The sequence below is a fragment of the Pollachius pollachius genome, assembly GCF_949987615.1.
Source record: "Pollachius pollachius genome assembly, chromosome: 11".
NCBI lineage: Eukaryota > Metazoa > Chordata > Actinopteri > Gadiformes > Gadidae > Pollachius > Pollachius pollachius.
In genome coordinates this window covers 8090961-8112852 of record NC_136944.1, presented here as the reverse complement: position 1 = coordinate 8112852, position 21892 = coordinate 8090961, and the positions used below count along the sequence as shown (strand labels likewise).

Below are 21892 nucleotides of genomic sequence, written 5' to 3'. Positions count from 1 at the left end.
CGATGATGTTTGACCCATCGATTCAGCTGCTAGTCATTCTCGCCAGCGTCCGTTGATTTGGGCAGTCAGAGACTGGCTCGGTCGAATGGAGCACTGTGCTGATTGCGGAGCGCATCTCATCGGGACTTGTAGAACAATCTTATTTCCCCGAAAGGCGGAGTGCTCCTCCCTTAAAGGTGACATATTATACCACCAGTGTGAGTGATTAGCCGTTACAAGCTGTTTTGAAAATCGGCCTCTTCTGACATCACAAGTGGGCGTGTCCATCTAGATGTGTGCTGGATAGATCGGTCTACCAGCCTACCCAGTGGACTGTAGCAAAAGAAATGCTCATCTATCCGTCATACATTTAGGTGGACACGCACACCTGTGATGTCAGGAGAGGCCGATTTTCCAAACGGCTTGTAACGACTAATCACACTCACACCTGGTGGTATAATATGTCACCTTTTTAAAATGTGGCAGTTAGAACTGCCGAATTCTTAAACATGGATTATGATTTGAAACGCTCCGCTCGCCGTTGCATTCTTCCCTAGGGATGAGAAACTAGCCATCATGCGCGAGAAGCACTCGGCCCTGATGCGTCCGGTGGTATTCGCACTGGAGCACGTCTGCAGCATCACCGCGGCGCCCGCCGAGACGCCGCACGAGACCTGGTTCCAGCAGACCTACCGGGACGCCATCAGCAACGCCCTGGAGCGGCTGCAGAGCCCCAACAACCCGGCCAACCCGGCCAGCAGCTGGGCCCCCTTCAAGCAGGTAGCGGAGCCTCACTGAGACGACAGACTAACCCCCAAATAAGAAATATTATCCAATTATTGTTTGACTATTAAGTTATCCCCCTTCTTTGTGCAGTTTCCGCTTGAAAGAGATACGGGCATCTACTCAGAGTTCTTACTGGATTTCACTCAATAGTATAAATCGTTATTCATATTCATACAAAATGCTACAAATATATATTTTTGCACGCTTTTTCTTTTGTAAAGTGAAGGTCAGTTTATTGTACTGTCAATGTTCGAAGTGCCCCAAGGTTTTACGGTGCAAATGAAAACAATTAAGTGTCAGAGATGCGTATAAGAATGACGATGGTTAATAGGAACTCGTGGCTTTTATTTTGTAGATCATGCTCAGCCTCCAGCAGCGGTCCCAGAAGAGAGCCAGCTACCTGCTGCACCTCAACGAGATCAGCCCTCGGCTGGCCTCCATGGCCGCCACGGAGATCGCCATGCCGGGGGAGGTGTCGGCCACAGACGCCATCACCATCCAGAGCGTGGGGAACACCATCACCATCCTGCCCACCAAGACCAAGCCCAAGAAGCTCTTCTTCCTGGGCTCGGATGGACGCAACTACCCCTACCTTTTCAAAGGTGGGTGTCCCCGCGAAATGTACCGTCACGATATTGTACTGGGTATCACTTTTGCTTTGTTTACCCTTTGTCCATTATATGCACAAAACATCACAGCAAACCAACCTATATTGGGGTTTGACATACCACTTTCGAAGCACTATATTAAGATAGAGGACATTTACATTTAGGATACTTAGCAGAAGCTTTTATCCAAAGCGACGTACAATAAGTACATTTTGTCTGAAGAAAGACACTACAATATATCGCAGTCGGTACAGCAAGGATGTTCATAGAAACAAGTGCCTAGCAAGGTTAACCCATCCCCCGCATTGAACAAACATAGGTGGGATTAGATGCGACACAATGCTAAGTACTATTGTGAAAGGACGGACACCATACAATAATGCATGCTTTTCAAGTGTGTAATGGGCGGTGCACTTTGTATCAAGCGGCTTTGTTTTTTTCATTTGAAGGCCTCATTCTGAAACAAAGGTCTTAATGGGCTCAATCCGTTGTGCGATGAGAGGGAACGGCTCCGCCCTACGGCTGCTCAGACCCTTCTGCTGCCTCCCCTCCCCAGGTCTGGAGGACCTACACCTCGACGAGCGCATCATGCAGTTCCTGTCCATCGTCAACACCATGTTCACCAAGGTGAACCAGAAGGAGCAGCCCCACTTCCAGGCGCGCCACTACTCGGTGACGCCGCTGGGCTCCCGCTCGGGGCTCATCCAGTGGGTGGACGGCGCCGTGCCGCTCTTCGGCCTCTACAAGCGCTGGCAGCAGAGGGAGGCCGTGCTGCAGGCCCAGAAGGTCGGACCCTTCGATACACACGCTTTACAATGTCATGTAACCATCAAATATCACAGAGAGCTTGAGCCACAACAAGCCTACTGAAGTATCGTGTCAAGGAAATCGGCCTGATAATATTAATCTTAAAAGTCAGCTAATAAACTCTTCCTGCGTTGCAATACCCACACATCTTTCTCTGGGTAGCCCTACAGGTGTGCTAATTCGTGAATTCACCCTTACTATGTAAGGGTGAAGTACATATGAAAAGAAAAAGGTTGCTATTTGGAAAGCAGGATTGAAGGGATGTGGTCTGGATACTCTCCCGCCCTTTCGCTGTTTTTGTAGTTTGCATTTCCTCTAAGTCCAGCTGGGCAAATAGACCACCCATTAAATCGGCTTGAAGGAAATCAGTAGACTGAAATTAATCCTCAGACTATTATGAACCAAGTTTATTATTTAAGGCGTAGCTTTTACATTAACGTTAAATATACAGATGAATTGATCTTGGAATTTCGATGTGTGCTATATTTCGAAACGAGTCATGCAAATGAAAAAAATATAAATGACTTTTGTGACTGGTCTTTGTGTTGTTTCCCTGCGTGACTGATCTGGCCTGCCTCCCCGCGTCCAGGTCCAGGACTCCCTGCAGGCCCAGCCCGTGCCCCTGGTGCCGCGGCCCAGTGAGCTGTACTACAGCCGCATCGGACCGGCCCTCAAGGCCATGGGCCTCAGCCTGGACGTGTCGCGTCGCGACTGGCCGCTGGGCGTCATGAAGGAGGTTCTGAAGGAGCTCATGGAGACCACGCCCCCCAACCTGCTGGCCAAGGAGCTGTGGTGCTCCTGCACCACGCCCAGCGAATGGTGGCGGGTCACTCAGGTCAGCCTCTCCACCAAGCCTCCGGAGGGTTTACCAAGGCGCTCATGGCAATCTGTTTGATCAGTGTACCGGCTAGGCTGCCAAAATTGCTCTCTTTAGTTGTGTATGCCAAGCCGTTTAAACCTTTTTGTACCTCAAGGCTTACTAGTAATAATCTTTTAGTTACTGGTACTTATTGATGAGTAGCTTGTTACTATTCCAATAGTGATTTATGCATTTCAGGTTTGCTAGTAACTTTTCATTCGATTCTAGTACTTATTCTGTAGTTACTAGTAACTATTCCAGTTGTTACTAGTTACTCTTTGTATTGCTTCTAGTATCTCCAAACATCTGACATGTGTTCTTTTACTTTTAGATCTTGTATATCAACGTGGTATTATCTAAATGATTATTCACCTTTTCTCTTGTACCCCACAGTCCTACGCGAGGTCCACTGCCGTCATGTCGATGGTGGGATACATCATAGGCCTCGGCGACCGTCACCTCGACAACGTCCTGATTGACATGACCACCGGAGAGGTGGTGCACATCGACTATAACGTGTGCTTTGAAAAAGGTAAATCAAACTCCCCAACTTTCCAACTCCAGCACCCCCCTTCCCCCCGCCCTCATTCATCCTGACAACATTCATTCACATAACATTTTACAGTTATGGCATTAAGCAGTCACTTTTATCCAAAGCGACTTACAATAAGAAAATTTGTCAGAAAGAGAAACAACCAATCGCTGTCGGTACAGTGAAGAAGAAGAATAGAAGAAGTGCCAGTTAAGCCGTTCCCTGTATACAGCAAGGAAAGCTAGGATAAGACGCTACACAATGCTTAGTACTCTTTTTAAGTGCCAGGACGTTTATACATACCATAAGTGTGTAATAGGGGTGCTTTTAGGAGAGTTAGGGTGGGGGGGTAAGGAGGGAGACGTTGCAGAGTCCAGGTGAACGCTGAACAACTGAGACTTGAGTCTCTTGCGGAATCTCCCTCATCTCGTCAACGTGTTCCCCCCCCTACAGGCAAGAGCCTCCGTGTCCCCGAGAAGGTGCCGTTCCGCATGACCCACAACATCGAGACCGCCCTGGGGGTCACCGGGGTGGAAGGCATCTTCAGACTGTCCTGTGAGCAGGTGTGCTGGATATATATATATATAAATCTATATATATATGTATTTATATTGGACTCTTGGGAGCAGAAAGGGAAACCATCAGCGGACCTTGATTGACATGGCGTGGGGGGGTTGTCTTGCAGGTGGTGCAGATGATGCGTCGCGGCCGCGAGACCCTTCTCACCCTGCTGGAGGCCTTTGTGTACGACCCCCTGGTGGACTGGACCGCCGGCGGGGAGGTGGGCTTCGCGGGGGCCGTGTACGGAGGCGGCGGCGGGCAGCAGGCGGAGAACAAGCAGAGCAAGAGGGAGATGGAGCGGGACATCACGCGCTCACTGTTCTCATCGCGCGTGGCCGAGATCAAGGTGAGGGGAACGCACCATGCGCCGAATCGCCATGCAGGCCTTTTGAAAAAGGCCATGTTTAAGTTGACCCATCTTTTAGGGGACGGGGGGTGAGGGGGGAAGGCTCTCAAGGAATATGACAATACAAGACGGGCTCAACCTAGCTCACGCCAAGGGCGTGGATATCCAGGGTCTGACCAGGACAAGAAAATCGTCCCATCTTTCGCACTTGAACATTGGTTTTTGTGCGCTCCCAAAGTGCTCCCTACTTGGATGTTTCTGTGTCTGCAGCACAAGAAGAGCCTATAAACGTTCTTCATACCACGGTCTGGGGGAAAACTCGATTCTGATTGCTGAAGGGTGTGCATAAACTCCTGATATACGGACACCTGCTAAGTAGTTCCAGTCAAATTCTCTGTTCAGCCTTTAAAACGAGAGCTGGTTAATTGTGAAAAATGAATTAAACTGTAATCAGAAGACGCGGTTATATGCTATAGACCCTAGAGTATCTGTGGTATAAAGGCTGGGATGAATTATGAATGTGTACAATGCATAACGTTAGCTCTGTGGCTCATAGCTGAGCGGACTAGAATACCTCCCGTATTCTAGTCGTAGCTAAGGTCTGTCCTAATTACTGGAGTAGTGAACAACGATCCGTTGCATAAGAACCTTACGGGAGGGTAATGGTTGTTCCAGGAATTAGTCAAACCCTCGGGCGTTACCAGGGAAACAAAGTTGTGGCTTGTGAAAGACTTTATATTTGGATTGTAAAACGCATGAAAATATAAATGGCAGGATAATGCTAAATTATCCCTTACTTAACACCCTTGCTGAAGGTCCCGCAGCAAACCTATCAGTCAGTTTGGAACAGTTTAAAGCATCTGTCTGAAGGGCCAGTTTTCTTTTGGCCCGCAATTTCTCTGCGCCTCCGTAGTGTTTTGTCTTGGCGAGGGCTGCCAAGTTTTCCGAAAACCTTGGAGTAAGATTTGAGGGGGAGTTGGGCCTGGGCTACCATCGAGGCTATCAATGATTGTACTGAAGAGGAGGCTCTCAAGAGCACAGAAATGATGCACGTTCCCCTCACCGCTGCACCGTTCCGCCCTCCAGGTAAACTGGTTCAAGAACCGGGAGGAGATGCTGGGCGTGCTGCCCCAGGTGGAGGAAGCGGTGGGGGAGTACCTGGCCCTGCAGGAGCTGCTGGGCCAGGGGGAGAAGCTGCAGGCCAAGCTGGTGGAGGAGGCCACCTTCCTGGAGGGGGCGGAGAACCACGTCGACCACCTCATCGTCAGCCTGGAGCAGAGGTGCCAAGGCCTCATCCAGAGCCTTTTTCGATACGCTCTAACATTGTTGCTTTTACACAAACGGCAGTCATGCGGAATTCCTAGAACCTGCTTTTCAGCTGGGATTTTCTTTTTTAAATGGTACGAAATATTTCACGTCAGGCTCATGTTGGCCATGTCGCTCTTGTTAAAGGTTTACCTCTCAACTAACCTGGTTAAATAAAGGATACAACAATGCTGCAGTGGAAGGCATGAAATGAATGATGAATTAATAACCAGTGTTGTGTGGCCATGGCCTTGAACACTGGGGAATCCTCCATTACTCCCCAAGGGTTATTTAAGCAGCAGACAAACAAGATGAAGTTTCTGACTCTCCATCCACCCCGTCCACTTTGCTCCAGGTATTCTGAACACACCCAGCTGCAGTCCCGTCAGCGGACCGCTCAGGAGGCCATCCAGAGCAAGCTGACGGACCTGGACCAGTGGATCTCCCAGTACCAGGCGGCCTTCGCCAGCCTGGAGGCCACACAGCTGGCCAGCCTCCTGCAGGACATCAGCAGCCCCATCGACCTCGGTAAGACCCGGCGACGTTGGTATGACTCTGAACACAGACACACATAGAGCGGGTTGGCTGGTAACCGCAAGGTTGCTAGTTCGATCCCCGGCTACTCCTAGCTTATTGTCGAGGTGTCCCTGAGCGAGACGCCTCACCCTGACTGCTCCCGACGAGCTGGCTGTCGCCTTGCGTTGTTGACTCTGCAGTCGATGTGTGCATGAATTGGTGATTGTCAGGCAATATTGGATAGCGCTTTGGATAAAAGCGATATATAAATGCAGACCATTTACCATTAAACTGGTCAAAGGACTTATTTCTAAATGAAATTACCAGAGCCATTTTGTTTACTTTCTTAATCCGGTATCACTGCATGAAAACGTACTTTCCATCGTGTAACAATGTTGAGGCTAATGTTTCACCGCCCCTGGCACGTCAGTCACTCTAGACATGCTTGCCTTATGACTACCTCCGGCATGGCCGTTTTCCTTAATCATTTAGTCATTTTTTTATTTAGCTATAATAATGGAATGTATTTATTGAGGTCTTATCTTCCCCCCCCCCAGGTCCCCCCAGCTACGTCCCGGCCACGGCCTTCCTGCAGAACGCGGGGCAGGCCCACCTGATCGGCCAGTGCGAGGGCCTGGAGGCGGAGGTGGGCGCCCTGCTGCAGCAGCGCCGCGGGGCCCTGCGCGGCTGCCTGGAGCAGCTGCACAGCTACGCCACGGCGGCGCTGCTGTACCCGCGGGCCGCCCTGCTGCGGCACCGCGCCCACCGGTGGCGGGCCTGGATGGATGGGCTGCTGGGCGGCATGACGGCGGAGCGGTGCCAGGACATCTACAGGCAGTCAGTCGCTCGCACCCGCCCTTCTCATGGTTCCCCCCCCCCCCCCCCCCCCCTTCAGTCCGTCAGTCTAGTGCTTTAGGACGGACTCAGCAGTTGTAAAGAGAGGAAGGGAAAGAGTGGAAGCAAGCAAGGTTTTGAAACTAAACTGAAAATGTCCCCTTCTTCTCGGTTCCCTCCTTCCCTACAGAATAAAATAAATCGGCATTGTCAGGGGCAGACGGTCGTTCACATCAGATATTCGAAGCATTTAACGCACTGAAGGCTACACCATTTCTAACAAAAGACACTTAATTGAATCTTGCCTAAAGCAAATTTGAACGGCGAATCACTCGGTAGATGCAAACCGACTTGTTGCCGATCAGTCCGTCCAGCAAACCAATACAAGTATATCGATTTATTAGCATAATTTCAATCGCTATATTATTACTCTCCCTTTTTGTTGAAGCTTCATAGGAGGCATGTCCTGCTATACAGCCTCTGTCCAATGCGAGTCTCATTGAAATGTATTGGCTGTGTAAGCTTCCCACTGTACTTCCTGTATGGCCAAGCGGGGACTGACCATTCCAACGCCGTTAGAGGACGGGTTCCTATGTGGCTCCGCCAGGCCGGCCCCCATCCCACAGAAGGGGCAGCGACCGTGACACTGACCCTGTGCGCTCTGTGTGCTCCGCCCCTCAGCTACGAGGCCCTGTTCGCGCCCCAGCCGCCGCCCGCCAGCTGCCAGTTCCTCTCTTCCTGCGAGCTGGCGCTGCAGCAGCAGGCGGCGGAGGTGAACGGGCGCGTGCTGCGGCAGGCGGAGCGCCTCAAGGCAGAGGCCACCACCACGCACACCTGCGAGGAGCAGCTGGCGGAGATCGAGCGCTGCATCGCCGCGTTCCAGCGGGAGAACGGCGAGCAGGGCTCGCTCAGCCTGGCCGCCATCATCACCTCCGCCCTCTGCGCCCTCATGAGGTGGGTGGGTGTGTGTGTGTGTGTGTGTGTGGGGGGGGGGGGAACTGTGTGTGTGGGGGGCGGGAGTGTGTGGGGTTGGGGGTGTGTGTTGGAGACAAATATGGTTGATCACGTTTAGTCATTGGCCACTCATGGAGGAAGCAAGCTTTTGTTAACCAACACTCCACTACTCTATGCCTTACCAATCGCTGTCATTTCATTCATAACCACAAAGTTGCTAGTTGGAGTGTCGAGGTGTCCCTGAGCGAGGCACCTAACCCTCACTGCTCCTGACGAGCTGGCTGTGGCCTTGCATATGTGACTCCGCTGTCGTTGTGTGAATGTGTCTATGATCCGTTAAAAATGTCTGCTAGATGTAAAAGTAAATGTAAAGTAAAAAAATTCCCCAAGTTGGTTGGCCCTACTACTACGACTGGTAATGGTAGAGGCATCAGTAAGTGTGAATGGGTCACGTGGTTCATGTTCAGCCATCAGAAAGTGTCTCCCCTCTCTTTAGACAGAACCTGATCATTATCAGAACATGCTCGCTCACTCACTCACTCACTCACTCACTCACTCACTCACTCACTCACTCACTCACTCACTCACTCACTCACTCACTCTTCCAGACGTAACCTGATCATGGAGAGCGCGGCAGCCAGTGCCGGGCAGCAGCTGGTTGACCTGACGTCCCGGGACGGCGCATGGTTCCTGGAGGAGCTGTGCAGCATGAGCTCCAACATCGGCATGCTGGCCACGCTGCTGGAGCGCTGCCAGCTGCTGCCCCACGACCTCGACCTGCCCGCCCCCACCCACACCCTGCAGGTGGTCTACCTGGCCAACGGTGTCTACACCTGCCTGCACGTGAGTCGACGGGGGGGGATGGACGCTAGTCTTTAAGGACCTGGGTGTGTCAAATGTACTGGACATATTGTGGTCATGTTGTGGTCTAGTGATCATGAATAGGGCTGGGTATTGCCAGGTACCTCACAATTCAATTCAATTCTTTAGGTCTTGATTCGATTTGATATTGAACCATTTGCTTCGATATCGATTCAATAATACGTGCAGATGACAAAAATACCTAAGTATTATTTAGAATGAACCGTTTCAAAATGAATTAACCATTTCATTGTGCTTTAACTAGCAAAAAGGGACTACACCATTGTATAGTATTGTTCCTGAGCTAAACTTGCAACATAAAAGTAATAATCATAACATGGACAAATGTAAAAGGGCATGTACAATTAGACATACTCGCTTCTAGATAACAATGACGAATGAATGAATGCTAGCCATTGAAGCAAGCAAACAAACAGGACTGGAACCGGATCGACGGGTCGCGCTGCAAATGTGAACTTGATATGTGTGCCGTGTGCTGGCCCAACACTCTGAGCCAGAATCTGGGCCTCATCTTCCTCTCTCCCTCCCTCCCTCCCTCTCTCTCGGTCGCCCAGGAGCTGAACGCCAACTTCCGTCAGATCATCTTCCCCGAGGCGCTGCGCTGCATGCTGAAGGAGGAGCCCACCCTGGAGGCCATGCTGGCGGAGCTGGAGCAGCTGGTGGAGCAGGGCTCCGACGGGCTGGACCTGCAGGGCCTGGTGGAGGGCCTGCAGGCCAGCCTCCACTCCACCTCCATAGGGCTGGACCGCGACGCCCAGGCCCACTGCCTCCACATCACCAGGTGTGTGTGTGTGTGTGTGTGTGTGTGTGTGTGTGTGTGTGTGTGTGTGTGACACCATGGGGTAAAGCAGAGGTTCGGAGAAGCTGGGACTGCTTGAGGATGATCTACGTCAGTTGTTGTATTTGTGAATATAAACTTAAAGCTAGGGTGGGTAATTTTGGAGAAAACAGGCCATGGGCTATTATGACAGTTTTGCCAGTTATTACAGTAAAAAAATTACCCACCCTAGCTTTAATTGTATTTTTATTTTTGGTAAATAAAGACCTGTTAAGATATATAAATATATATATTTTTTACATTTGGTAAATAAATACCCGACAAGTTATATAAATATCGATATATTTTTAACATAATATTGTTGCCTGAAATTCGTAAAACCCCTGATTAGAAGCTAACGTGTTGTTGTTGTGTGTGGCGCTGCAGGATGCTGCGTGCCCAGTACTCTGAGCTCATCCAGCCACGCGTGCTGGAGGCTGTCGGACACGAGCCGCCCAAGATGTCCGCCGGGCAGATGCTCCTGGTGGCCTTCGATGGGATGTTCGCCCAACTGGAGACCGCGTTCGGGCAACTGACGGACAAGGTATTGCACCCTTTCACTGCATTTTCAAATCCATTTCAATTTGGTTACAAAACAAGACCATGTTTTCACATATTGACGGTGAAACGTCAAATATCCAACCTCCTGCATCCAATATCATAGGAAATGTAGGGGGCCTTCAAATTCATTCTTCGACTCTGCAGTTTGTGCTGCTCTGTTAGCAAACATGCTATTTGGTAAAGACAATGTAACATCTTTGTATGACTATCATTGCCTTGTTGGCCACTGCAAAGTTCCTTTGCCGTGGCCACTAAGTATCACTAAAGGCCCAGTTTGAGACCTCATGTAAACGGCTGCGTGTTGACCCCTGGTGGTGTCCCCCCCCCTCCAGCTGGGCTCCCTGGAGGTACCCCCCGCCTGGCAGAAGGTGGACGTGATGTGGGAGGTGCGGGTGTCCCGGGGGATCCTCCTGGACAGCCCGTCCCAGCGCCGCGTCATGGAGGAGGTGTTCTTCCTGAAGAGGCTGCAGACCATCAGGGACTTCTTCAGGCTCTGCACCTCCTTCGCTCGCACCCTCTCCAGTAAGTCTCAACCCAGGGGGGATCGTCGAAGGAGCCCCACTTGTCCACGCTTTTTTTACTGGCTGTGTGAAGTCTCAATGGGGGAGATTGAGACCCCTCCCAGTCAGTCAGTGGGAGGCTTTCCAAGCAGTTCTCTCTCTAGGCAACTATGTGACGCAAACTAGCGTATTTAATCAGCATTTTTTATAAGAGTATATCATTTAATCTATAAAGTTATGCAAATAAATATCAATCTACTCCAGCTATGTCCGGGCAATTTCTAAGCTACGAGCTGGTTGAACTGTAACACATTGCTTTAAGGTATTGAAGATTTCCCAAGGTGGAACACGCCAGTCTTGAAACTGGCTTCAGCATTGCATCGGTTAATAATTGATGGCAACAATATCTAATTCAAATGAATTGTGACTATTATTAATCATTTTGTGCAGTAGGACACCTTCATCTTTAAAACGTGTGAAAAATGTGGTCAGTGTCCAGCATAAGATAATAATTAAACTTTAAATGTCTAATTAATTTGAATTATTTGGCAGCCTACAATCAGACATTGTTGGTATCTTATCGTTGTGGCCCCTCCCCCAGCCACACGCCCTCTTGCTGCACCAATCAGACACTAGCCATATGCACAGTGACTTTATCTCATCCTCGTGGCCCCTCCCCCAGCCACATCCCCTCCGGCTGCAGAGGAAAGCCCCGCCCCCAACGGGCCGGGGGTCTACCGAGGCCCGGGGGCCGGCGCCGGCCCCGGGACGGCGGTGGTGAGCGAGGAGCAGATGACGCGGCCCATCAAGTGCTTCACGGCCGAGTACGTGCGCCAGATGCTGCTGGGGCTGCCCACCCAGGCGCTGGGCCTGGCCCTCTGCAGCACCCTGTCGGCCCTGGGCCTGGACCTCGTGGCCCAGGTGGAGGCCAAAGACTTCGGGGCGGACACCAAGGTGAGCCTACTGCGTGTATAGCGGTTGTGCTGGACTATAGAAAGGTGCAGTTGTCCTGCTGTATGCTGGGTTCTCTGTTAGCCACTTGTGTTGATTGATCAGAGGTGCTAGTGGTGAGGTAAACAAGGTCATCGCTATCCGAATGCGTCAATTATTCAATCTCAGGATGGGGAATGCTTCAATGTGCTGCCCGGTGGTAAAGGGTTGGTATTTAAAGCTGAACTCTTGAGCACTCGATAGTGATCCACTTTAAAATGACATTTAAATAATACCATTCTTCAAAAATCTGTTCAAATATGGAGCCAAAAGTACCAAAATATAAGGATTTTTACTCATGAAAGTGTAGTGCACCAGTTGATCGACCACAGGGACATGTGAACATGAGACGCACTCAAATGTTGTTGACACGTGTGATCTTGGCCTGCTCTTATTTCTACCCCCCGGTCTCCCCCCACCAGGTCTCTCTGGAGGACCTGTGCAAGAAGGCGGTGGAGGAGGGCCTGGCCTCGGGCCGGCTCTCCCAGCTGCTGCTGAACCGCGCCACCGTGCTGGCCTCCTCCTACGACACGGCCTGGAAGAAGGTGGACCTCATGCGCCGGCTGGACTCCAGCCTGGACGCCGCCAAAGTCAGCCTGCAGAGGACCCAGCTGCATCTCGCCATGTTCCAGGTCTGCAGGGCGCCACGAGCCGGGGCAAACTTTGATAGGAGGGGGATTTAGTTCTAATGTTGCATGCCCATATGTCCACACCCAACGTTTGCACCTCTGTATTATGGCTGTAAAATAATAATTAAGTATTTAAACGGACATCGCGATGTAATGGAATGGGATTTGCAAAACGCAAAGGCTGGAGATCAGTGAGATTTGTATTTATTTGCTTTTTTCAGTTCAATAGTTAAAGATGTTACAATATCATCAATTCATCGAAACACATAGGCCTGGCCTAAAGGAAAGAGCAGTTTATATGTTGACTGCTTCCAATGATGTGTTGGAAGATAAGGATACATAACATACACTTTAAATATGATATACTAAACCCCAATAGCAATATTGAACGAAATAATCGCAATTCGAGGATTTCCCCAAATCGTTCAGCCCTACTTTCTTCGCACATTTTTTGGCAGACAGTTGTCCTTCCAACCCCATTGATGTATTCCCTTGGTGTGTTTCTTGTACGTGCTGAGTAGTGGCAGCACGAGGACGTGCTGGGGCCCCGGAACCAGCAGCTGAGTGTCAACCCCCCGCCCCGCTCCATCATCCTGGGCAACATGAAGAAGAAGCTCTACAAGCTGAGCCAGGACGAGGCGGCCATCGCAACCGTTCAGGTGGGACCCGGACGACGCCGAGGGGGAGTTTAACTCCAGTCCCACAAAACTGTGTCCAAACGCTTCCTCCTTGAAATGGTTCTGGATAAGAACCCACCCACAATGCACCTCCTTGGTTATTGTATGGTTTAGAATCCAAACCATACAATAACTAAGGAGGGTGCATTGCCAAAGAGCCACTGCTCTCCGGTGCTGCACTTACACTTCTGCAGAAATCTCTCCAAAGTTTAGAGGGATGCTGTGTAACTTCGCAAACTAGCTCTCTGGCCAGTGTCACTCTGGCAAGATGCTTGTTAACGACAGTGTGACAAAAAACAATTACGAAGCAAGTAGCAACTATAATACCGAAAAACAAAATATTGGTCATGCAATTGCCGGCACAGACGAAATTGAATGAGAGACTGACTCCCTGGGTTAATGGTGTCGGGATTGATGGAATCTGTTCTACAGATTTAGTCACTGAAAGCTCCACAATGTCACTTTCGCAGCAGGTTTATATATTTACATACAAACGTAATGAATTAAACATTGCTTTGGTCCACATCTGCTTACCTCTCCTTCACCCGCTCTTCCTCTCTCCACCTCCAGGAGAAGCTGGCCAACCTGGAGGCCAGCATCGAGCAGCGTCTGAAGTGGGCGGGCGGGGCCAACCCGGCCCTGGCCCCTGTGCTGCAGGACTTTGAGCTGACCATCGGGGAGCGCCGCGCCATGGTGGGCCGGGAGAACCAGCGCACCAGCCAGGTACGGAGAGCACACTGTTCACTAGTACATAGAGCACACTGTTCACTAGTACATAGAGCACACTGTTCACTAGTACATAGAGCACACTGTTCACTAGTACATAGAGCACACTGTTCACTACTACATAGAGCACACTGTTCACTACTATATAGAGCACACTGTTCACTACTACATAGAGCACACTGTTCACTACTATATAGAGCACACTGTTCACTAGTACATAGAGCACACTGTTCACTACTACATAGAGCACACTGTTCACTACTACATAGAGCACACTGTTCACTACTACATAGAGCACACTGTTCACTACTATATAGAGCACACTGTTCACTACTACATAGAGCACACTGTTCACTAGTACATAGAGCACACTGTTCACTACTACATAGAGCACACTGTTCACTACTACATAGAGCACACTGTTCACTACTATATAGAGCACACTGTTCACTACTACATAGAGCACACTGTTCACTACTATATAGAGCACACTGTTCACTAGTACATAGAGCACACTGTTCACTACTACATAGAGCACACTGTTCACTACTACATAGAGCACACTGTTCACTACTACATAGAGCACACTGTTCACTACTACATAGAGCACACTGTTCACTACTATATAGAGCACACTGTTCACTACTACATAGAGCACACTGTTCACTACTACATAGAGCACACTGTTCACTACTATATAGAGCACACTGTTCACTACTACATAGAGCACACTGTTCACTAGTACATAGAGCACACTGTTCACTACTACATAGAGCACACTGTTCACTACTACATAGAGCACACTGTTCACTACTATATAGAGCACACTGTTCACTACTACATAGAGCACACTGTTCACTACTATATAGAGCACACTGTTCACTAGTACATAGAGCACACTGTTCACTACTACATAGAGCACACTGTTCACTACTACATAGAGCACACTGTTCACTACTACATAGAGCACACTGTTCACTACTACATAGAGCACACTGTTCACTACTATATAGAGCACACTGTTCACTACTACATAGAGCACACTGTTCACTACTATATAGAGCAAACTGTTCACTACTACATAGAGCACACTGTTCACTACTACATAGAGCACACTGTTCACTACTACATAGAGCACACTGTTCACTACTACATAGAGCACACTGTTCACTACTACATAGAGCACACTGTTCACTACTACATAGAGCACACTGTTCACTACTACATAGAGCACACTGTTCACTACTACATAGAGCACACTGTTCACTACTACATAGAGCACACTGTTCACTACTACATAGAGCACACTGTTCACTACTACATAGAGCACACTGTTCACTACTACATAGAGCACACTGTTCACTACTACATAGAGCACACTGTTCACTACTACATAGAGCACACTGTTCACTACTACATAGAGCACACTGTTCACTACTACATAGAGCACACTGTTCACTACTACATAGAGCACACTGTTCACTACTACATAGAGCACACTGTTCACTACTACATAGAGCACACTGTTCACTACTACATAGAGCACACTGTTCACTAGTACATAGAGCACACTGTTCACTAGTACATAGAGCACACTGTTCACTACTACATAGAGCACACTGTTCACTACTACATAGAGCACACTGTTCACTACTACATAGAGCACACTGTTCACTACTACATAGAGCACACTGTTCACTACTACATAGAGCACACTGTTCACTACTACATAGAGCACACTGTTCACTACTACATAGAGCACACCGTTCACTACTACATCTGCCCTTGCTACTATAGTCACTAAAGTTACTTTAAAGTCCGACCAGAGAATATTTACTTTGTCTTTTTGCAGCAAAGGCCACCATAAAGAAATTAATTGGATTTCGGCATGCACCACATCTAATGAGTTATTCACTTTTTAACAATATGCTTGATTGATGTTAAACAAATGTAATTTTCATATTAAGGTTGCCAAAAATAACCCAATCGTATAAGCTGAATCATTTGCAAATATTTACACATCCTGTCCTCAGGTGACCTTCCTGTGCTCCACCATCCTGAACTTCGAGGGGCTCCGCACGCGGACCCCCGAGGCCCTGAACATGGACGCGACGCTGTTCGACCTGCTGAAGCGCTGCCAGCAGACCTGCTCCTACGCCTCCCAGTTCAGCAACACGGTGTCCCCGCTGGAGCTGGAGCTGCTGCAGCGACTGGTAAGCTCCCAACCGCACCGAGCAACACCGGAGAAACACGCCGATATACTGCCCCAGGCTCCTGCCGCGCCGGGGGGAGGTGACCCTCCCCACGGAGCCACGGAGCTAAAGGAAATGTACCCACTGCACTGCGGACCTTCCCTGGAAGGAGGGATCCCCCACGCCTCGTTCCTCCTCAATGTTTCTTCGTTGCTGATTAAGGGAGATTTCTCTTGCCCTCTTTGGGGGCTTGGGTCAGGGGGCTGTCATGAACATTTGGCCTGTTAACCCCTTTGAGACTGTAATGGTGATTAAGGGCTATACAAATACAATTGAATTGAAATAAAGAACGTGCCCATGCCAACTTTGGGATCATTTGGTTGCATATCGAGCAAAGTTTAGTTAAACAGATGACAACATCATGTCACAAAAAGAAGTGGACCCGAATTGGAGCGGAGTGTAAAATTCGGAAACGTAGGATTTTTCCCACCAGTTTTAGCACATCTCGGACTTGTACGTGTGAGGTCATAACAGACATGGTAACGAATGAAACATGACCCTGTGTGTGTGACTCCGTTCTCCCCCATGCAGAGCCCCGCCCTGGCCCTGCCCATCGGCACCGCTGATTGGCTGGCGTGCGCCCAGAAGCAGCTGAGCCAGGAGCTGGTTGACCAGCAGGCGGCCCAAGAGGAGCGGGACCAGCAGCTGGACGCCTGCGGCGAGACGCTGCAGCTGCTGGTCGACTCCATCAAGGGCATCCTGTCGGTGCACAACCGCCAGCTGGCCGACGTCAAGCACCTGCTGCGCGCCATGGCCAAGGTAGGGGGGGGGGGGGGGGGCCAAGGATCAGGCCTCAGGCTCCTCTCAGCCGTGGGACGTTGTAGAGGAATTGTCTAGAGCAATAGGTTTCATGGTCCACACGTGGGATTATCAGTCCCTCCTGAAAAATGCGTCGTTTTTTTGTGATTGTTGCGGCCAAAAATCCTTGCTTATGCGGCACGTTTTCTTAAACGCGATGAAATATGCGGCATATTTTCTGCGATGAAATTGCGGGAACTTGAGAAAAATGCAGCTTTTCGATGACGTTCACGTCGCGTAATTACGTCACTGCATAACGTTCCCATGGCAACAGGGGGAAATGGCTTCTCTTGTGTGAAGTGAGCGCAACATTTTTCAACTTTCTGCTAAGATATATGACTTTTTTTGCAACGAAAATGCAGGGATTATGAAATCATGCAAGCCCCGCATATTTTGCGCGGAAATCGGCAATTTATGCGGTGAAAGTGCGGCATATTTGAAATGATGCGGCCCCCGCATGAATATGCGGACTTTGGCTGATTATGCGTTGAATTATGCGATCGCATAATCACGTTTTTCTGGAGGGACTGGATTATACGTTACCATCCGTATCAGCGTTTGCTCGCATGGGTATAGATGTACAACCAGTCTTGATGTGTTTCTGACTCTGAGCTGGTGGAGCCTGAGCATCAGACCCTGATCATCTAGTCTGAGCCTGTGGACCTGAGGTGATTGACTCTGAGCTTGTAGACTCAGAGGCTCAGCTCTTCGGTATATCAGGAACTCTGGTTGTGAGCTATAATTGATAACATTTGCATTTGAATCACCTGTGTCTTCTTAGCCACTGGACCGCGCGCCGTTTGCATCCTTTAGTAACCAAACCCACGACCTCTCCCTCCTCCCCCCCCCCCCCCCCCCCCCCCCCCAGGACGAGGAGAGCGCTCTGGCGGAGGGCGAGGAGGTGGCGTACGAGGGCAGCGTGCGGGCCTTCCTGCAGGAGTACAAGGCGTGGCAGGACAACATGCAGATGGTGCTGTTCAGCGTGGTGCAGGCCAGCGGGCAGCCGCGCACCACCCAGCAGCAGGAGCTGCTGCAGGAGATCCCCGCCACGCTGAAGGAGCTGCTGGCCCAGAGCCAGAGGTACGGCGGTGGACCGCACGCACGCACGCACACATCTGTGGAAGCTAGATCTTAAGAGAATTAAAGAAAAACAAATTAATTAATTTAATCTGGGAGTACACTTGCATTTCATTAAAACTTTTAAACGTTCTCACATGTACATAATTGTTTTTTTTTTCAATTTATTAACTCTTAACAACCATACCACATTTGCTGCTGGAATAGTGTATTATTATTATTTAGTTGTAGTGTTTCAGGAGACATCATACATCAAGTGCTTCCTTAATCCCACAATCGTGGTACAGCTAAAAAACAATGTGTTTCTAGACGATTGACTTACTATCACGAGACGGTCTCAAACCCATTCAACTCTGTCTCTGTGGTGTCTCCCCAGTGTCTACAACGGCCTGGTGGGATTCGCCTCTCCACTGGTGACCCAGAGAGAGAGCGAATGCGTCAGCCCCACCTCCACCGTGCAGAGCAGCTTCGCAGCAGGTGCGTATTTCATAGTGCCACTGCGCTTTTCTTTTGCCTAACACTTCTACTACTGTTACGAACACTTTGTGTCCGAGGACGGCCGGGGTGCGTGAGTTTTGAACACGGCGTCTCCCTTCCCTTCCCAGCGGTGCGCTCCACCAGTGTGAAGACCCAGCCCGACTCCATGTCTCAGAACGCCCGCAAGGCTCCGCCTCGTAACCTGGACACCCCCGCCGACACCCCCCCCGGGCCCCTGGCGATGACCAGCAAGGCCCTGAACCCCAGCCCCAAGCGGGCTATACGGGACCCCAAGACGGGGCGAGGTACGAGCCCCTCGGTTGTTTGATCTGGCTGTTGGTCTGAAGGCCAATGCTGGAACACAGGCGAAGTGGAAGGCCTAGAAAATGGGGTCTGTTTCCACACATGGGCGCGGCCTTCTCCAGCCAATCAGAGCGAGATGATTTGTTTGGGCGACGTATTGTACCACCAGGTGTGAGTGTGATCAGCGGTTACAAGCCGTCATACATCTAGGTGGACACGCCCACTTGTGATGTCAGAAGAGGCTGACTTTTTTTTAACTCCTTATTACGGCTCATCACACTCACACCTGGTGGTCTAATCACCTTTAAAATCGATTTGCTCTCGCCAAGGCCAGACAGTTCCCAGGTCAGCTAGGAACTGAACTGTGAACCGGCGAGTCCGGAGAAAAGATGACTTGCCTTTAGTTTGGCCTCCAGTAAATATTTTCTCAGGTGACTAAGGGCCAATTCAGATCGACAGTCAACGATGGTGACTGTGCCTCCCAGCCTCTAGTTTAAAGGGGCTGCTACGTAGTTTCCCAGGGTCCGTTAATGCTGGTTTGTCTCTCCTTGTCGCAGCGGTCCAGGAGAGGAACTCGTACGCCGTGAGCGTGTGGAAGCGGGTCAAAGCCAAGCTGGAGGGCCGAGACGTGGATCCCAACCGGAGGATGAGCGTCAACGAGCAGGTGTGCATTAACGCGCGGCGCATCGTAAAGACCTTCTAGACGTCTGCTGTTCTGTTCTCATTGTGCCCAGTGTTAAAGGCACTGGAGGGGACATTTAAAGAGCCAGTGAGCCCACTGTTTCAGATGGGATACCAACACTGTGATAAGTTTTAGGAAAGAGGGGCCGTGTTATCCCCATGGTTATGAGCCATACCAGCTTTATGATACTTTTTTAGTACTGTTGTTTAACTGTAATGAGGGATGTTGTGTTGGGTCTCATTTCAGTAACAATGATTGAATGATTATTGTTGACGATCATATAAGACAAATCGCTAGTTTTACACTGTTCACTGGCTCTTTAAGAACTGTATTCCAGCGTAATTAGTTAGAACCGCCATAACGATCAGTCGGCTATGAGTAAGTGAAATCAGCAGTGAGCATACGTTGCTAGGATTGGCGCCTGCTGGTACGAGACCGGGTTTTTTTAAGTGGGAAACGGAAAAAGGCGCACACATGCCTGCGCGCCGTCGACCGTTCAGTGCCCTCATGTCTGCTGTGCTCCTCTGGCCCCAGGTGGAGCACGTGATCAAGGACGCCACCAACTTGGACAACCTGGCCCAGCTGTACGAGGGCTGGACGGCCTGGGTGTGAACAGGGTCACCGGCCTTTGGTCTCTTTGGTCCAGCAGAGGCTTTGGTGATCCTCCCCGGCGTCCCGACGTGCCTGGGGGGGCAGAGAAGCCGTGCAGCACTTAGTGCCACAACATGGATGGGAGGTGGGTGGGGGAGCAGGGAAGCAGACATCCCCCCCACCTCCAAACTCCCGACGTGTTTGTGTGATGGGGGGAGGGGGGGGGGGGGGGGGGGAGAGAGAGAGAGAGAGGGTTCACGTCGACCTGGAAGGGAGAGGGGTGCGGGGGGATCAATCCCACACCCACCACCACCACCACCACCACCACCACCGCCGCCGTCAACACTCCTGGGCAAACACGATTCTGGCCAATGGTTCACAGAAGGGGGTTGGGGGGAGGGTCCAACCCGTCCCCTTTGGTGGCATTTGTTTTGACCGCAGAGGGGCCCCTCCCTGGAGTGGAAGGACGAAGAGATGGAAGCGAAGCAAGGGGACCTGGGAAGGAGGGGGCGACGAAGGCGAAGGCGTGCCCTTTCCCGCCCTCACCCCCTCCCCTTGCCTGTACGCACCCGCCCCCGACCCATTGGGGTGTTCCTTCCTTCTGGATCTGGCCCTGTCCGTGTTGATCGGCCGAACCCAAGGAAGGGTCCCAGTGGATGCAGAACAAGGCGGGGGGGGGGGGGGGGGGCGTGATGCATCCTGGCCTGCCGATCATCAGCCCGTAGTCCTTTGAGGCAGAGTTGGGGCGCCCCACCTTCTTGCTAGGATGAGGGGTTTGAAATAAAAGGCCTTGATTTGGCCCCATCGGCTTATTTGTTAAATCTGTTCCTAAATCGCACAGGAACTCGTTTCTGTGGCCGGATTACGAGGCTTCAATGAACTTCCCACCCGAAGCCTGAACAACAGCAACAACGAAGATTTAACCGGGGAGTGGACCTGTGTAACCATTGTCCCTGAGAACTTTGTGAACTATATTTTACACAAACCTCCTCAGTGTCAGAAGCGGTGTAAAATGGAAGGGGAGGAGGTTTTTAGTTTCTTCGGGGAGATTCTTTGTGTTGCAAAGATTAAAAAAGGGTTAAAAGGCGGACATCCCGTTTTGGTGAGTCTGCAACGGTTGGGCGTTTCTGTCGGAGCTCGTGCGTCTACGGTCCAATAACGGGACGGTTGGGTACAGGTGGCAGACGCAGGCCACTCAGATCTCCTTTTGCTTTGGTGTACATCTTTAATCTTTGTGTCGTGTATATTTTTGCTCCTGATTTTTTTCAAGGAGAACGCGCTGAAAAGTGGATAGCTTCATTTGTTTTGACCTGTGAGAAGCCGTCTTTGTTGTGTAAACCTAATGCTTGCTTTTTTTTATTGATATTGACTTCTAGTTTTACATTTTTAGTGGCAAGAATTAAAGGATTGTGTTTTCGGTGGTGGTGTTAAACTGTTTCTTAATAGATTTTAGTGGGTTTTGTTTGATGCCAAATAAACGTAAGATTGGATTAAGTTTTATAACTTGTATGTGTCAATTTGTTGTTTGAAATTCTTAAGAACTTACCAACATTGCTGTGCTAATTTGCTGCACATCAGGTTGAAGGTGTTAGTTTCACATAAACTAATGGTTCAGTGGTCATTTAAGGCCTTGATTCATGACTACCCTCTTAGATAAATACATCGAATTTAATTATTTTTTACAAAATAAAATGGGGAAAACCTATAGCTTACAGCTAATTTTACTAAAATGCTTTGTCATTTGTCATTGCCAGACAAGGGAATATTTTTAGCCTCAATGGAAGTCTAAATACTATCGATGGCGTCATTCATTCAATGAAAACTAGCCTCGGCACTGACATTT

The 21892-nt window shown here is 49.9% G+C and overlaps 2 protein-coding genes across 4 annotated transcripts in view; both read left to right on the top strand.

Moving 5' to 3' along the window:
• The window catches only part of smg1 (SMG1 nonsense mediated mRNA decay associated PI3K related kinase), a 46797-nt gene extending 25254 nt beyond the window's left edge, over positions 1–21543 (top strand). For 2 of the 3 annotated variants that reach the window (XM_079747013.1, XM_079747011.1), the window contains exons 39-64: positions 537–759; positions 1121–1367; positions 1930–2159; positions 2770–3015; positions 3433–3571; positions 4025–4134; positions 4257–4478; positions 5565–5758; positions 6139–6311; positions 6857–7136; positions 7815–8087; positions 8696–8930; positions 9524–9750; positions 10174–10330; positions 10680–10869; positions 11530–11801; positions 12260–12469; positions 12988–13125; positions 13714–13866; positions 15903–16082; positions 16653–16880; positions 17788–17999; positions 18373–18473; positions 18602–18778; positions 19334–19440; positions 19993–21543. In XM_079747013.1, the coding sequence (XP_079603139.1) occupies positions 537–759; positions 1121–1367; positions 1930–2159; positions 2770–3015; positions 3433–3571; positions 4025–4134; positions 4257–4478; positions 5565–5758; positions 6139–6311; positions 6857–7136; positions 7815–8087; positions 8696–8930; positions 9524–9750; positions 10174–10330; positions 10680–10869; positions 11530–11801; positions 12260–12469; positions 12988–13125; positions 13714–13866; positions 15903–16082; positions 16653–16880; positions 17788–17999; positions 18373–18473; positions 18602–18778; positions 19334–19440; positions 19993–20070 (5002 nt within the window). In that variant the 3' untranslated portion in view covers positions 20071–21543. The remainder of the gene's footprint in view (positions 1–536; positions 760–1120; positions 1368–1929; positions 2160–2769; positions 3016–3432; positions 3572–4024; positions 4135–4256; positions 4479–5564; positions 5759–6138; positions 6312–6856; positions 7137–7814; positions 8088–8695; positions 8931–9523; positions 9751–10173; positions 10331–10679; positions 10870–11529; positions 11802–12259; positions 12470–12987; positions 13126–13713; positions 13867–15902; positions 16083–16652; positions 16881–17787; positions 18000–18372; positions 18474–18601; positions 18779–19333; positions 19441–19992) is intronic. The other variant, XM_079747012.1, reaches the window with a different exon arrangement.
• Positions 1–21892, top strand: part of hao1 (hydroxyacid oxidase (glycolate oxidase) 1) — a gene marked incomplete at both ends in the record, with an annotated part of 58172 nt that overhangs the window by 29705 nt on the left and 6575 nt on the right. The gene's annotated exons all lie outside the window — the stretch shown is intronic.